This window comes from Gopherus evgoodei, chromosome 22 (genome assembly GCF_007399415.2).
Source record: "Gopherus evgoodei ecotype Sinaloan lineage chromosome 22, rGopEvg1_v1.p, whole genome shotgun sequence".
NCBI classification, from domain to species: Eukaryota; Metazoa; Chordata; order Testudines; family Testudinidae; genus Gopherus; species Gopherus evgoodei.
The window spans coordinates 5,290,680-5,307,893 of NC_044343.1; the positions used below are offsets into that span (position 1 = coordinate 5,290,680).

Sequence of the window (17,214 nt, forward strand, 5' to 3'; positions counted from 1 at the left end):
TGCAGAGCTGTGCTAGGCCATGAGAACCCGACCAGAACATCCCCCTCGAGACATCTCCCAGCCAAGCAGACGGACGCACGTACGAAGAGCAGAGTTTTAAATAAATAAAATCAGATTATTAAAAAGACAGAAAAAAGCAGAAGCATGTATTGACACAAGTAAAAATGTTTTGTTTGAAGATGCATATGCCCAGATACTCCATTTAGACTGCACACAGTGGAGTCATTCACACCAACGCAAAACACCTGCATTAGCACTGGGGTGAACGACTGACCAAGGTATCAAAGTTCCCTGGTTCTTTGACTTGGCCACCTTCCTTTGAAGAAGTAGTACCTAACTGTTCCTGGTGGCTCAGGGCCACGATCTTAACTGGAGGTTGGCAGCATGTGAACTGCAAGGACAAAACAAGGAACCAGTTAAAAGAGTGCCGCCTCCCTGCAAGGAGAGGCAAAAATTTCCAAACGATAAAATCCGTCTAAGCCCCTGAAGCAGAAACTAACAGAGGTTTGGGCTCTCCAGTCTCTCTCCTGGAGAGTTCATTCACACACAGCGTCTGACCTGCTTGCCACACTTCAAAATCCCTTCCAAGCTACTCCAGCCATTCCTAACATGTCCAAGGATGTTTCAGCCTCTTGGCACGAGCAGCTCTCAATACACCGGCATTCCCAGCTTAGCCAGGAATGCAACACACCTCTTGACATCTTAAAGGACATCTTAATTCTGGCAATGAGGAGGCGGCAATTTCCCCACACATCAATGGGGAAGGACTCCTTGACCTGGCTCAAGGTCCCCAAGGGATTAAGTACTGGAGATGCAGTATTAAAAGTAACCGGCTTATAAACTCAATGCCAGCAAGTCATTTAAAGGGACATATGCCTTCATGGGTACCTACTTGCTTGAACTGCTCCTCGTAAGTCCAGTCTCCGTGGTCTGGAGCCTGCTGCTGTAGCTGCAAGTGTCCCTGATGGCTCAATCCAGATGACAGCCGCTCCTGGCCCCCCGTCAGCCTCTGTGGCTCACCTCGGTACTGCTGGGGGGCCTGCGGCTTGCGAAGAAGCAGAGATCCCGGCCCAGATCTCACCGCTTCTGCAGAGCCCAGCCCTCCATCCTCCCCCATTTCTTCATCCTCTTCATAATCTTCCTCCTCTTCCTCCTCCTCTTCTTCTTCCTCTTCCTCCTCCTCCTCCCCCATGTCCTCTTCGAAGTCATCTTCATCCCACTTGCGCTTCCTAGAGTTTAAAAAAAAGGGGCAGGGGGGAGAATACAGAATGTTCAAGAGAGCTCGCTAAAAATCAACATGCAAACAGAGATGCCACCTGATTTTATGTACCCTATCTCTATGCCAAGAATTGGCCCTCTCCCCGCAGTGGGGAAGGCACCAGATTCAGTGCAATCAAGATTATTAGAGGGACACTCAAAACCAAAAAGGGGGCAAATTGAGAACTGGTAGAGGAAACTCCTTCCCATAAGATACGAGAAAGAGTTTAGGAGGGTGTATAAAATCCTCCTACTCCAAAGCTTCAGCAGGAAACTTCTCCTGGGGAAGGTTGTCCCATAACTGCCCACAGCAGGGCTCCTCTGGCTGCTGGTGAAGACTGGACCCTTGGTCTGATCCAGACTGGCTCCGTTCTATATCGGTTCTTATGCCATGACCATCACCACAGCAGCTGAGCTCAGATTCCCAAAAGGTATTTAGACTCCTAACTTCCAATGGAAGTTGGGTGCCTAAATCTGAGCATTAAGTAACACAACTACCACAGGTCGCAGGCTGTTTGAGCGCACAGGAACACGGGCATTACCCATTCCCGGGCACCACCTTTCCCTTGCGCCATCTGGAGCATTAGCATCTTATTTCAGGCCAGCAACACACTGCAGGGTTAAGAGGTCACTGGATGAGGCCGGGGGGGAGGGTAGCTCAGTGGTTTGATCACTGGCCTGCTAAACCCAGGGCTGTGAGTTCAATCCTTGAGGGGGCCATTTGAGGGAACTGGGGTAAAAATCTGGGGATTAGTCCTGCTTTGAGCAGGGGTTGGACTAGATGACCTCCTGGGGTCCCTTCCAACCCTAAAAAAAAAGGCAACTCTTCACCCCCTTCCAGTGCTGCATAGTCAATAGTGCCTTTGCGGAAGCTAGTAAGAGAAGCCAAGGGTTGATCCCTTGCTCTCATATAGACACTTTTCATAAGCAGAGCTCAGAGCACTCCACACAGCTGCTCAATATCACATCCCATTTTACAGATGGGAAGAGACTTGCCCTAGGAACAAACAGCAGGCCAGTGGCAAGATAGACCCCAGTCCTCCTGAGTCCCAGTCCGGTGCTCTAACCAGTAGGAAATGTTGCCTCCCAATTTAACAGCTACCCAGTGCCCACTTTTGGCTGCACAGAACTTGGGCATAAACAAGAAAGCCCATCTGCAGGAGAGTCTTATTTTATCTCCTACTAGCTTACTAACCTGGAGCAGGAAAGCCTGAGACAGGCTAGAAATTGAGAGGAACATCAGGGCAGGATAAAACCAAGGAGTCTCATTACACAGCCCTTAGGGGCCTAATCTAAACCTCACTAATCCAGGAAGACAGCCAACTGTTCCAAACTCCCCAGCGCACTCAGGCAGGATTGCAAGTCCTCCAGAGCTTGTCTTCCCAGGTTGCCTTTGGAACCATTCATTCTCTCTTGTAAGCTTTTTGGGGCAAGGGCCGTCTCTCACTAGGTGGTTATACCCAGCTCTGTCAGGGGCTCTCTGTGCGGTTTGCATTGCAAACAATTAGTAAGAGTTTGCATGCGAGAAGAAATAAATAATCTATTCCACACACTAGGCAATAGAAGCACAGAACATTTCCAGTTTCCGTGAATAACTGGGGCAGTTTTGTCCCACTCTCTACCCCAGCCCTTTCCTCCATGTGTACATACTGGCCACAAGGAGATGGTCAGCCTTAGCACAACGCAGTCTGATGGTGCAGCTGCAAACCTTTCTCCTTCTCGTAATAGAAAAAGAGAAGAGTCACAATATTTACCCACACACCCTTGGAAGGCCATCTACTTAAGCCAGCTTCTGCTCTGATTGACAGTGGTGTGAATTCACAGTAACTGCATAGATTCCTCTGCTACATCAGATCATCGCTGGTCCCTCGAATGTACCCATCCAGACTGAGTCATAGTCCAGTCTCTCTTCCATCATGGCGACCCATCCTCGCTGGAAGTAGCGGCACACCTTCAACTGGGAGCTGCGCCCGAGACCTTGGGATCTAGATTTGCTGCCACATCGCGGAGGGTCCCGTTTATACTGGAGAAATTTTCTAACTGGTTTCAGATAAGCCAGGCGAGCTGCGGCACTTACCCAGTCCGAGGTGGGTGATCTCAGACTGGTTCCCCCGACCCCAAACAGGTCAGACCATTTTAGAGATAAAAACAGGCCTCCGCTAGGACTCCAGCAGCTTAGCTGAAACCAGTTTGAGAACCGATTAGAAGTTTTTTCCCCTTAGTGCTGAATAGCCCTGGATCCGAGCCCACATGACTATTGGCAAGGAAGCTCTCCTCTCCTGGAACAGGAAAAACCAACCAACCAGTTGGACTGGTTATCAACGGACCCTAACATCGGGGTGGGGACACCTGGGGAATGCATGAAATAGACAGGGATGGGGAAGCCCAGCTGGAGCCCTTCAGTGCAGACACTCATGATAGCACCGGGAGGGGTTCTCCCCACTTCCCCGAGCAGCAGCAGCTAAGGTGACAGAAGAATTCTTCCCTCTGCCTAGCACTGCCTATGCAGGAACTTAGGTCAGCTTGACTCTGTGCTCAGGGAGTGTGGATTTTTCACACCTCTGAGGGAGGTAGCGGAGGGTGACCTAGTTTTTTTTTAAGTGCAGACCCAGCTTAGTGGCAGGCGGATTAGCACCTCCTGAAGAAAGGCCTAAGCTGAGTTTAGTCTTGGTTAGGGGAAGCTTCCTTCCTGCTCCTTCAAGGGGCAAAGGGGAGAACCGGTCTGCATAAAGGCAGCAACCAGCTCCTCCTTTGCCAGCATTTCAGTTCCCACTCTCCCCACCCTCACTATACCCGGGTTTCTGGCCGCATCCAAGTGCGGATCAGGGATGGAGATGAGTGAGCGTGTGCATGCAGGGGCGGGGGGGAAATGGGGATCTCAGCTCTCCAGGTGCCAGGTGAGAGTTGGGGCTCCAGAACAGGAGATGGTGCTGGGCCCCTGAGAAGTGGGGAGCAAGAGCCATCACTGGGCCTGCACGGCTGCCTGCAAAGAGTAGTGTGTCATTCTGTGGGAAGGAGAAGCCTTAAGCTCATACCCCTGTCTCATATACATTTTTGGTTGGGCGGGGGAGGACAGAGGGTTTTATTACAGGGGTCCCCACTGCGCTCAACCGCCGGCCAGGACGCGGGCATCTGCCCAATTCTGCGGCATTTCGACGTCGCTTGCCTCTTGATGACGCTGCTTGCCGCCAACAAGCAACGTCATCGAGGCGTCACCGCTGAAATGCTGCAGAAATTTCGGCGGCATCTTCGGCGGATGCTTGACTGCTGCCATGGTCCTTTGTCTGGCACCTGCAGATGGAAAAGGTGGTGAGCACTGGTTTATTAGCTCTAGGTCCCGCTGAACTTCCATTCTCCCAGGTGTGCCTGGCACTAAAGTAGCCCTGCACAGTCCTGTTCCTCTGTGCAGAGACGTGTTTTATTTTGGTGGCAGTGCTGAAATCTCACCTGGGCTGCTCCAGGGGAGTGGCTGGCAAGTGGACCCCACGGGGCACACTTTATATTAACAGATTCCGTGTAGAGACGGTTTATAAAAGGAACAACAGATTAGATGATACAGGTCGGTAAGCAGATGGATTGCATGTGCCATCGGGGGCTGTTAGCGTGAACGCTGCCATTCTACAGACTGGCCGGGACCCTCAAGAGCTAAAAACATGAGCTGCTATAGCATGTGCTGAAGAGTCAAGATTCCCTAACCGGCCGGGTAACAGGCTCATCCACTGCAGATCAGGCACAGAGGATCTCCAATGCATTCACTAGTGGTTTACATGAGCACATCAGGTGTGTATGACTGGCTGTCGGCTATGGTAATAAGCCACCTATTAGATTGATTAACCGTTCATTACAACGATCGTTATACACTGACCCCTTGGTCAGGAGTGTCGCTGTTCCGAGTCTGTGCCAGTGAGTTTCCTGAGAGGTTTGCAAGTCTGCTCTGATCAAAATGGTCCAATCGTTCTTTTCTATGCCACATGCCCCTCCCGGAAGGCTGGTGCCAGACCCTGGTTGCATCCAAAAAAAATGTCACCCCACACGAAAGAGAGGTTTGCAACAGAGCTGGGCACAGATTGCCAATGAGGACTGAAGCGGACACATTCAGCATTAAAGGCAGGAGCCTCCACCAACTGATCTAGAAAAGTAACAAATTAGCTGGCAGCAGTAGTAGGCACTTGTCTCCTTACATGGCCCCACCACTAGGAAAAGGACACGCCCTGAACTAGTAGGTTACAGGTGCCCTATGGCTGATTTCTCATCATGCACAACGGGTATCTGTTGGACAAAGAGCAATTAGAGACTGTTGCTCTTCACTCCAGCAGAGTCTGAGTTTTTGGGAACGTACAGCCCCTGTCACCTTCCCCAAGGAGGTGTGGATAGGCCCCACCTCTTCGCCTAGTGAGATCGAGATCCGCTCTGCCAAATGTTTGCTCCAAGTGAACACTCTGCCAGGGTGCAAGGGTGTATTTTTCCTTTCAGGTTAGACAGATATTAAAGGGAAAGGTGGGCCCCCAGCACTGCCGCTTGGCTTCTGCCACTTGCAAATAGAGCAGAAAAAGACAAAAGGGGGAATCAAATCCAGTGCATCCGTTTAACTTGAAAGGTGGCTAGTTCTGCTGTGGGTGTGAACTTGCCTTACGCAAACAGGTTCACACAGAAGAAGGTATGTCACCAGTTCGACTTTTAAAAACTAAGGCAGATTCACACTTCAGGTTTCCAGTCCAATTCCCCCTCGTCAGCCAACAGTATAATTGTATCAGATGCATCATCGTTACCATACTTTATGTCACTTGTAACTTCAGTGACAGCAGAGACCAAACTTTGATCCCTCTCCCCCAAAAATTCTCAGCCCCCACCCTTGAACTAAAACGAGAATCTCCATAAACTGTTTGCACTATAGGGCATGTGACACACATCTGAAAAGTTCCGATTCCATCCTGTGGAGGACAATGGTGGACACACACTTACTAGTTATTACAGTACAGTGATCTCTCTCTACTCCCAACTCCACAAGTTAGGGGGGGGAGAGAGAGAACACATTGGGCTTGGATTCTATTTTCATGGGTCAAGCTAAGCAAAATAACAAAAAAAAAAAAACCATCACAACCAGCAGAAGTGACTCAAAATAATGACTTTTTAAAATTATTTAATTTTCCATTTTAAATGATCTAGCATCAGAAATACGGATTTAAATTGGACAGCGACCCTTTAACTCAACTGAAAAAGGACCCTATTGCTATCCCAGTGAAATATACTGAGATGACACTTCCAAAAGCAGACAGCTGTTGACAGACAGTTCTCACGGCTGTCCAAAGTGCCTTGTCCTATATGGGGTAGCAGGGGACAGGTGGCCTGGCACCGGCCAGAGGCAACAGAACAACCTGTTGCCTGGGTAATTTAAGACTAGACAGGGCTGCTTTAAGGACTCTCCACTGGCTGCCAGAGAAAATGAGGACCAAATTACCCTGCAATTCCTACAATTGTAATGGAAAACTATACCAGAGTACAGCATGTGTGTCCCAGCATGCTCCGGAAGGACCACAATAGGCATGGTACAGAGATGTAGACAGAAAAGTATCCCACCTCCTCTCGCCTCCCCCAGGCTGAGTCCATGGGATTCTCTCCCAAAAAGCAGTTCCCAGGGCTGCCCCCAAACAGGTTCTTCCCACCAGCCACCAAAGGTCGATCCTGCCCCTTGCACAGAGTTCAAGTGCTGTCGGAGGCTCAGCAAAAAGCTATAGCATTGCAACATTTTGACTGTACGTGGGCAGAGACCTCTCTCAGCCTCCACAATGACTTCAAACAGAACACAGCCTCAGAGGGGGTTTTCGCAATGCTCTGGCCCATCGCCCCATGGCATCATGCCACCAAAAAAATCAGACTGGTGGTGGAGGCTAAACCATCCGGCACCTGCTTGAGAAGCGTGGCACCCGTATTTATACGGCAGAAGGGAGACATTGGTGCGAATCCCTCAGCGCACCACACGATTTTAGTGAACATGAGACTTGTATGCTAAAATTCTGTTAAATAAGCACGAGGGTTTTCAAACATGCAAAATCTGTTTCAGTTTATGGCGCTTTTCTTAAATCAAGAGGCATCTCTGCAATCTAAGAATGCTCCTGTGCTAATTTGCATAAAACCAAGCTACTTTACCTAATTAGGATGTAATATACCGGCCAAGTGTTATAGTATCCCCATTCAGTGCTGTGCCAGAAGATAAAAGCCCACTACTGTTAAACATTAAAGGATGTACTCTTGTAGCCCAAGGAGAAAGGCTTTATTTTCAGCACTGAAGGTCCCCAGTTCAACCCCCTGCTCACAACCCATGCTGGAGATAGAACTGCATTAATTTATACGCCGCTGCATTAATTCAAGTCAGTATGCAAGGCCTATGCCCCAGAAGGTGTTAATTTATGCAAATTTATACATCCATACTCACAGCTCCTCCTCTTCCTCCGAGCCCATCTCCTGCTGGTACCTGCCATCCTCATCCTCATCTTCCTCCTCTCCCCCCTGCTCTTCCTCTTCTTCCTCTCTGAGGCCTGGCTTTCATCCGACATTCCGGGCTGGGAGAGTGGCTGAGTCCAGCTGCTTGCTGCCCGCATAGCGGCCAGGGCAGCCATCTGGGCGCGCTGGATGCGGGCGCTCTCAAGCTCCACCCCTTCCCTCAGGTGGGGTGGGGTCCTGGCTGCGGCCACGGGCCAACTGCGAGGCCCCAGCAGGGACGGCAAGTTATGTCCGGAGGGCGGCGTGCGGGGCAATGCTGGCGGGGGAGGTGTGGAGCGCTGCTGCTCCTGCTGCCGTGCCTCCAGCTCCTGCTGCAGCCGCGCCCGCTGCTGACCGCTGCAGGTTCTCCATCACCGCCTGCAGCTTCATGGCTCTGCCAGCCGGGGGCAGCTCCCTGGCAGAGTTGGCGGGCAATGCACCTGGGGTGCAATGCCCTGGAGTTGAGGATGCAATGTCCTCCAGATACCCCTCCCCTCCAGGACAACGCCCTGTGGGGTGCAGTGCCCCAGGGGAGCTGGCTGGCAAGTTCCTAAGAGGGCAGAAAGCCCTGGACAGGGAGGTGTCTGGTACCCTGAGAGGAGGGGGGTTACAATGCCCCTGAGGGAGTATGGTGCAAGCCTTGGGGGAAATGCACAGACACGCTGCACTGGGGGATGCGGGCACCAAGGAGTTACACTAGGGGCTGCTTTGCATTGAGGGGCCAACACCCTGATGACACCAGAATGTTTCCCTGGGGACCAGGGATGGGACTCTCTGAGCAATCAGCTGGTTGCAAGCCTCTGCTCCTGGGCCGTTAGTCTCTACAAACAAAACACCTCAGGGCCAATGCCCCTCTGGCTCAGCAGGCAGCCAGCCCAGTCCTGGACATTGCACGCCCCTTAGCTTGACGGGCACTCCCCAGGCTGGACTGCAGCTTCCTTCCTTCTTCTGGCTCCGCTGCAGTGGTAGGGCTGGGTCCCGCTAGTCCTTGGCCAATTCTGCTTCATCCAGGTGTCTGCGCAAACCTGGGGGAGGGGGGGTGAGAGAGAGAGAAAGCAGGGTTAGTGCAGACTGGGTTGGGGTTACCTTCTTGTTGGTAACTGCAGGGAGGAAAGAGTTAACCAGGAGCCTCATTAATCCAGAATTAACCTGGGCCCTGCCTAGACAGGAGGGAGGAAGAAGAGGGAGGAGTGTAAGGGAAGAAGACCACAGCAGAGAGGAAGAAGTGGGGAAATGAAGTTGGGGGTGGGAAGGGACAGTCCTTCAGCTTGATCTACAAGCCTGTTGCTTTGCAATCCGAGAGCTCTGGAGCAGGGCGGTCTGGTCATTAGACACCCGCCTCCCACCACCTCCTGGCAGCCCTGATGTCACTGACCCACAGATAATGGGCTCCCTCCCCTCACACCCAACACCTACTCGGTGTTCCTTCACCCCAGGCCCCCGCTGCTCCTCCGAGGCCCAGCCATTACTGGGAGAGCCCTACGCAGACCTCCTCCTCCTACCCACCAAGGACGCAGAGCTGAGACGGCCCTGACCTTGGAGACAGAGTCAAGGGAACTGGCTAGTGGCAATTGCATGGAGGAAGGCTCCCCACTGTGTGTGATAGGCCTACCTCTCCCGTCCTCCCCTACCACGTCCTCCCTCTCCCCGTCCTCCCCTACCACGTCCTCAGGACCTAACCATGCACCCCAACCTGCTCAGTCCAAGGTCAGGTGACCAGATAGCAAGTGTGAAAAGCCAGGACAGGGTGGGGGTGAAATCGTCGCCTATATAAAAGACAAAACCCCTATAAAAAAAAAATCAGGCCATCTGGTCACCCTAGTCTGAGGTGGCAGAAGGGAAAAAACAAACCAAACGACATAGTTAAGTTCAGTCTGTACCACACAATGGCTTGGAGCTGGGGAACAACTGTGCATCTCAGCCTCCCGGTACAGTGGTTATAGCATGGATGAGCCCACAGAATCCACACTAGGAGTCGGACCGATTCTTTCCTGGGCTGCACAAGTCAGGCCCTGGACGGGGACCCAGGTAACCTAGGTGCTGGCCCCACCTCAGCCACTAGTTTGCTGCATGGTACTTCTGTGCCTCTGTTTCCCTGTAACATCAAGCGTTTTGGACAGCAATACTGATCCGCCTTTGCAAAGCGTCTCAGACCCTCACACACTGAATATCAGCCAGCCCACACTGCGGTCCGTGTCTGGGGCTGAATACGGCTTGTCCAGTGGCATTTAAAAAAAAAAAATGGCCAGGGTGGGTGAGGGGAAGCCATTTACCTCTCATTAGCAGCTAGGTCACCTGTTTAGAGACTGGACTAGCAAAAACCAGTTTCTAACAATGTGAGGCGGCCAGCATGGATGGGGCCCAGATTGGGCAGGGAGGGGCAGAGATCTAGGCTAGAACATGTCCTGCAAATCTGCGGCTATCCACCTTATATCCACAAACCATGTTTGTTTGCAGATACAGATTTTGTATCCGCCCAGGGCTCTACGCATCCATACCCCCATCCTGCTGGCGGATGGAATTCGTTTACCTGGCACGGAATTTACACAGTTCCTTAGACTTGTTTGAGCTCCACTGTCAACAGGTCCTGAAGCAGGGTCCCTGCCCCAGAGCCCAATACTCCCACTCATGGGGCGTCAGTATGCTGCGACGCGGGGGTTCCCAGCCTTGGGTGGCCCAGGACGCCACTTTGACAAATTGCCAGGCGCACAAAGGCTACATGTCGTTTGCCCACACAGTTACGCACTTAAGGAAAATAAACGCTTGAAAAGTCTGTCTGCCCTTTTCTTAAAAGAGAGAAGTTCCTCGCTGAGTTCATCAGCTGTGAAAACAAGAGCCCACTTCCCCGCCACCCCTCAGGTTTTCCCAGTACTATAAAAAAAAAAAAATCTGCCTACACTAGACTGTAAGATTTCCCAACATTGGGCTTTTACAGTAATATCCAGCCATGATCAGGGCCCCCTTGACCTGGGGGCTGCACAGACACATAGTGAAAGAGTCCCTGCCCCAAAGAGCCCAGGCGGAAGAGACAAAGGGTGGGAAGGAAAAGACACACAGAATAGGGAAGTGACATGCCCACACGTCACGTAGCGCAGAGCTGGGAACAGAAGGCACATTTCCTGACTCCCAGTCCAGTGACCTAGCCACTAAGCCACGCTCCCGGCGGTTCAGTTCCCCTGGCAGCCAGGAAGCAAAGATTGGAATGCTAGAGTAGCCACCTGCGTCTAACCCGGTTCAGGAAAGGTCTAGAGGACACCAGAGACCTGTTAACATGGCACTCCCATTGTTGCTGGCACTGAGAGAAGCATAACCAAAGCTCCTGAGAGACTAACAAGGCTGGATTCTGGTCTGGTAAAGTCATTAGCCCCTCGTGGGCTGCACTGCCAGATCTAAGCTCCAGTACAACAGAAGGCAGCTGCCGAGCCAATTTGTCCCTTGGGCTTCACCGCTTAGAGGGCCAATCCACCCCCTAAGTGCCACCATTTTGAGGTTGAACCGGCTGCAACACGGTAGCTCCAACGCAGTTAAAAATACACTGGGGGGCTTGAGGCCCTGACGGGATCAAGCTGCATTTTAAACAGCGTTCCTGGAGTTGGGAAGGGGGAAAATGTGGCACCAAAAAAACTACACACCCTAATTTTTTATTTTAAGTCTCCACCAATGTTGTTCTAGTTCTTAGACAAGGAATCTCACTTCCATCCCTTCTGCATTGGTTTCCCTGCAATCGTTCAGGGGATTGAGTTTTCCTGCTCGTAATGAGGACTGGGAGCAATTTAACTTTGCTTTAAACTGTAACTGTGCCGGGGGAACCATCAGGCTGTAACAGAGTTCCTCAAGGTGGTAGAAGTCACAATGTAATTGGGCCTTAGGCCTGGTCCAGTTTAACTGAAAGTGCGATTAAGTTGGTTTAAAACCAGCACCGGATGTATGTGCGTGCGTGCCTACATTGCTTTAAGACGGGTTTAGAGAGCACTGAACTGATAGAACCGGTTTTAAAACCAGTCTCATCCACACACTGGTTTGCATCAGTTTAACAAAACAAAAAAAACAAAACAAAAAAAAATTAAAAACAGATTTAAAAAGCTAAACTGGTGCCCCTTTCACATTTCTAGCCCTGCCCATCCACACTGGAGACAGAGAAGCAGCACTGCCAACATAGGTGCATCAGACCACAGAGCTCATCAGACCTAAGCAGGACAGTGACCCATTTCATGGACGGCTCTGAGTGTTTCAAAGACACTGGGGTCAGTTTATTCTGAACCAGCTGGAGCAGGGGCAGAAATCTAGTCCCTTCTGAAGAGAATGCATTACAGGGAAATCAGTAGGTGGAGCAGGATGCACGATTTCCAGAGGCAGGGACAGCGATAGCAGCTGGGTCGGACTTGCATGATTTACAAAGAGAAGGAGGGAAACGTTTCTAGATCATCTCACGTGTGTGTGTTTAAGCTAGAGTGACTGTTTATGTTTGCAAAATGCAGGCTGTGAGTTATACACTAGGGGCTTGTTGATGCCATTTTTGCACCACTTGAATTATAATCAGTTCAGAAGCTGGCATACAGAAAGTAGTAGAATACCCTGGCAGAGATCTAGTTATGTCCGTACACAGGCGACTATATATCTGTGTAGCAAATAAGCACCTTGCACCTTCCCCACCCTGCACCTTAAAGCACCTTCCTCCAGATATAACTGCATCCATGCTGTTGGCGTTGGGCATTGTACCAATTTACCTATCCGCTGAGGCAGTACAACCTGCGCGTTTAACTCTGAACTGGTCTCGGTGTTAATGGCTGGAGGTCTAAGACCCTCTTGAGTCTCGACATGTTAAATAAAATGGTATTAGGTGGAGAGAGGCGAGAAGAGGGTTATGAATGGGATTGAGAATATTTGTGCGCAGGTGTGAATTTACCAGCATACGGCTTGAATGTCGTATCTGAAGGATTATGCTAGCCTATGTAGATTAATAATGACAAAATAAGTGAATAAAGCCCGAGCTCTGTTCTTAGCTATCACGGCCAGGAGTAAGGAGTTTATTTGTTGCTGAAGACAAGGCAATCAGATTTTTTGGGACTCTGGCAGCTCACAGGTGATAGGGTCCCAGCCCATTGGTTATAAACAATTCAAATACATGTTGGTCTGAAAGGGTCCTGGAGAAGTTATCAAGTCCAGCCCCCTGTGCTGAGACAGGACCAAGTAAACCCTAGACTACACCTGACAAGTGTTTGTCCAACCTGTTCTCAAAAAAATAAAATTTCACAATCTCCCTTGGAAGCCTGTTCCAGAGCTGAACTATCATAGAGTCAGAAAGATTTCCTAACATCGAACCTAAATCTCCCTTGCTACAAATTAAGCCCATTACTTCTTGTCCCACCTTCCATGGAGAACAACTGATCTCAAACCAGTTCTCCAAGAGGTTACAGCTGGGGAAGAAACTAGAGCCAAGAAAAAGCTGAACAAGCATTTTAGCAGGGAAGGCATCCTGAGCCCCCGCCCCATGTCGAAGACATTAGTTGTTTAATGATGTCGTAGGCAGCAGAGGGGAGAGGAGACAAAAGCAGGTTTATAAAAGGCCAGTAGTTAGCTATGAAAGGACACAATGGCTGGCTTTTCCTCCTCCACCAAGATGTAAACCCTCATGGGGAGGTGTGAGGAATCTGTGTGGCATCCAGCACTGTCCTGCTCTACACAAGGAAGTTACATGGCCTTAACTAAACTCCTATCATTACAGAGCTGATGTAGCTAGGCTGGTATAGAGAGGTTTATACCAGTGTTGCTGCACAGGTGGGGAAGCAAAGGGGCCTTCTACCACTGCAACTGTGTCCACGTTAAGGGTTGCACTAATTTTTTTTAAACCAGAAATTGCACCCCGAGCCAAAAAAAAAAGTTACACCAGTACAAAAACTGGTGTTTAGACCAGGTCCGTCTCGTGTTGGTGTTTAATACAGAGTGTACACCCCTGTTGTCTCTTCTTATACTTGCTCTTCGGAGCAGACACAGTCTTTGTTCTGCATCTGTACAGCGCCTAGCGCACTGTGGCCCTGGTCTGTGACCGAGGCACCTAGGTGTTACCGCAAATAAATACAACATGTTCTGAGGTCTTGCCTGCATGGTGCATTTCAGCATTGCTGCCCCAGTGAACCCTACCAGAGTTGGAAGTTAAGCCTCCAGCGTCCACACCTCTTACGTTTGTACAGCCCCTAGCACAGTGGCTGAGGCTCTCACATGCTACTGTAATACACAAAAGACTAGGACGTGGTGGATTCCACTTTTGTAAAGGGAGGGTCTCCCCCCCAACTGACACACACACCACAACTGGTGCCTTTAGGCTGTTCTAAACAGTCCCTTACTGAGCAGTAATGAGTAGCAGCTGGAGCGGACGCAGGGTGAAGGAAAAAGAGCCTTTCCTGAAAGCAGCTACTGCCTTCTCCAGCGTTCAGCAAGGACCTTGGCATCTGGAGAAGGCTCACACCAAAGGGCGCCCCATGCGGTCCCCTGGCTAGGGCAGATGCTGGAGAACCCTGCAGCACGGGCAGGCCGTGTGGTGGCACGAAGCTGGAGTGGACACTCTTACTGTCTTGTCTGTACAGCCAAAGGACTCACCTGGAGACCAGTGACATTCCTCCAGCGAGCCCTGATGCAAAGGTCTGGTCTGTAGCTTCTCCTCTAAGCAGAGGCTGGAGGGAGGCACAAATCTATGCTAATCTGGGGAAAGATCAGCCCCCACCCCCAGAATCCCCACAACCCCTCCCTGCTGCAAAACAAACAGCAGGATCAACTGGCTTTTAAGATGCTTCCTAGAAAGTCTGATCCAGAGCCAGGGCACCCAAGAGCAAAGAAGATGCTAGGGTCTAGGGAGCAGCATTGAGAATGTCACAGTTCATTCTCCCAAATTGTCCTTGTTCACAGGGCGGACAGGAATCTGGTTCAAACACTATTGGTATCCTAGTAGCACCTGGAGGCTTAGACTCGGCTCAGGGCCCCACTGTGCTCGGTGTGGTATAGACACATAGTAAGAGACAGCGCCTGCCTTAAGGAACTTACAGTGTAAACAGACAGACAAGGTGGGAGCGAAAAAAGAGTCACTGACAGGTGAAGTGACTTGTCCAAGGTGACACAACAGGGCTGGGAATGGAACCCAGGTCTCCTGAGTCTCAGGACCGTGCTCTATTCACTAGCCCATGCTGCCACTAAACACAAGGATTCTCTTACCTATATAAGCCAGGCTTTTCTGCCTGCCATAAAACAAGGTCCCAGCTGGACTGTGGCTAGGACCTTAATAGGGTCTATGTACCCAGATTTCTTGCACCTTCCTATGAAGCACCAGTGCTGTCAGAATATTGGACAAGCTGGACCATTGGTCCAGCCCCATATGTTAGCTCCTGTGTTCTTAATTATACAGCGGAGGTGGGGAAGGGGTTGCTCCTGTATGGTCTGACAAGCACAGTTCTCAGAATAGGAAGATTCCCACGCACACCAAATCAGAAAGCCAGGCGAGACCCCTGGTTTCAAAACCCATTTCTGGGCAGAGCTCAAAAGTACAAGTCCAGCAAGGAGTGACCAGCTCACCCAGCACTTATCCGCTGACGGCTGCAAATGTGGTTCTGTCTCGGACTGCACGTAGGCCTGAACAGTCTTAACCTTGTCCCCACATTGCCCTGCTATTCACTAGCCCATGCTGCAGCACCAATGGAACACAACCTGGATGTTGCAGCCTAGAAGGGAGAAAGTAAGAGGAGAAAGCATTTCAGAGGCACGAGGTGAGGACTGCTTTATACAACCGGGTCCCATAACCTCACAGCTGTTGTGGCAGAGAAACAAGCAGAAGTGGTGCTAGTCCACTGGGGGTCCTAACCAGGAATATTTTCAGCCCCCTTTCCTACCCCTTAAAAACACTAATTGTATTATTTCCACAAACCAGATATATATTTATATTTCCCCCACCACCACACACACACACTTGTTAAAAAGTCCACATTAAATAAGACGCATGGTATTTTGGGAGGAACACTAAATCAGGACCCTCAAAAATTGCTTGGTCTGCTTATGCCTCATGCCACCACTGGAAACCCGTTAGATTTCATAGCCGTCCTGTGCAGTAAGGAACATTCTCAAACCCTGACCACAGCAGGTGTACGAGATAGAATGGCTCGAACACCAGCAGCACTGGCCCATACTGGGGCTCCCACCATGGTCTGGAGGACAGGGCAATGGAAACAGGAATGAGGAAAGCAGAATTCTTATTCCCATCTGTGACACTGACCCGCTGGGTCACCTTGGGCAAGTCACTTTGTTACTGCTTCTGCGTATTATCATAAGCGCTTAGAGTGGGGACTGTCTTATCTATCTGCGCAGCGCCGGGCCCAGTGGGGCCCCGATCTCAGCCCAGGCCTCTAGGCACCACTGCAACATAAGCAACAACAGCAGTTACCAATGGGGGAGGGAGGGCTGTGTGATCGCAACGGCGGGAAAGGCACAAACAGGGCTGAGAAGTCTCTGCTCATTCCTCCGCCCTCCTCGTTTACAAGAAAAGGGTGGTGAGCTCCATTCATAGAGAGACAGATCACAACTGGAACACGACTCATTACAGGAACCAGGAGCTTGTAAGTCACACTTCTCTGGTGGTTAGCTCTCTTGTTTTGCTATGACTTGCCAACTTTGATCAATACACTGATCAAAAACCAGAGCAATTAGAAGTCACTTTTGTACAATTGGCTTAAATTAACTCAACACCTTCTGGCAATACAAAGGATCTTATAGTAAGAAGTTGCTCAGTGAGGGACTAAGGGTGGGGGGAAAATCTATTGCCTTCTAATAAAGCTAAAGCAGAGGTGTACTGTCTTCTCTGGGGGTGGGGAAGTATTTTGGGGTGCCTACATCAAGTGATCTCTTGTACAGGTTTCTATTATATTCCCATGAAATTGTACCCTGTGCAAAATGAATGTCTAACCATGCTTATGAAAGTGAGCAAGGGGGCTTGGGAAGCCAGTGTGAAAATTTGATCTTGTGGATTGAACAAATGTACCCAGTGGAAAACTGCTTTCCAAAGAGGCCCCCACCTATGCAATGGGTAAAGTCACACACACACAGTTTTCATCCGTGGCTGAGGGGCAGCAGGTGAAGGGGGTGTTGCCCTGGGCTGCCGGCTGTTTGATCTCCATGGATCATTTTCTTAATGGAGAAGGATGTAGTGTCAAAATAATTATTTTAAAGTAAGGGGTTCCCTCCTGAACTCCCAGCCAGAACAGATCCATTTAACGGATCTTGAAAGCCACATCAGAAGGTAAAGGAGAAATGGCCTTGAATTAAAGGAGAGTCAGAGGCAAGGGCCTGGTGATATCTGTGGAAGCCAATTAAAACCACACCCTAATCAAGGTAGTGTTGTCTAGTGGATAGGGATTCAAGAGATTACCTGCTGACCTACTGTGTGACTTTGGGTAAGCCACTTCCCCTCCCACCCCTTAGCTGTCAGTCTCTGATGTG

The 17,214-nt window shown here is 50.3% G+C and overlaps 1 protein-coding gene across 1 annotated transcript in view; it reads right to left on the reverse strand.

Moving 5' to 3' along the window:
- Nucleotides 1-17,214, reverse strand: part of ARID3A (AT-rich interaction domain 3A) — a 93,975-nt gene that overhangs the window by 72,242 nt on the left and 4,519 nt on the right. The window contains 4 exon segments of the mRNA XM_030540255.1: nucleotides 893-1,229; nucleotides 7,691-7,788; nucleotides 7,791-8,090; nucleotides 8,092-8,762. Coding sequence (XP_030396115.1) covers nucleotides 893-1,229; nucleotides 7,691-7,788; nucleotides 7,791-8,090; nucleotides 8,092-8,127 — 771 coding nt within the window. The 5' untranslated portion in view covers nucleotides 8,128-8,762.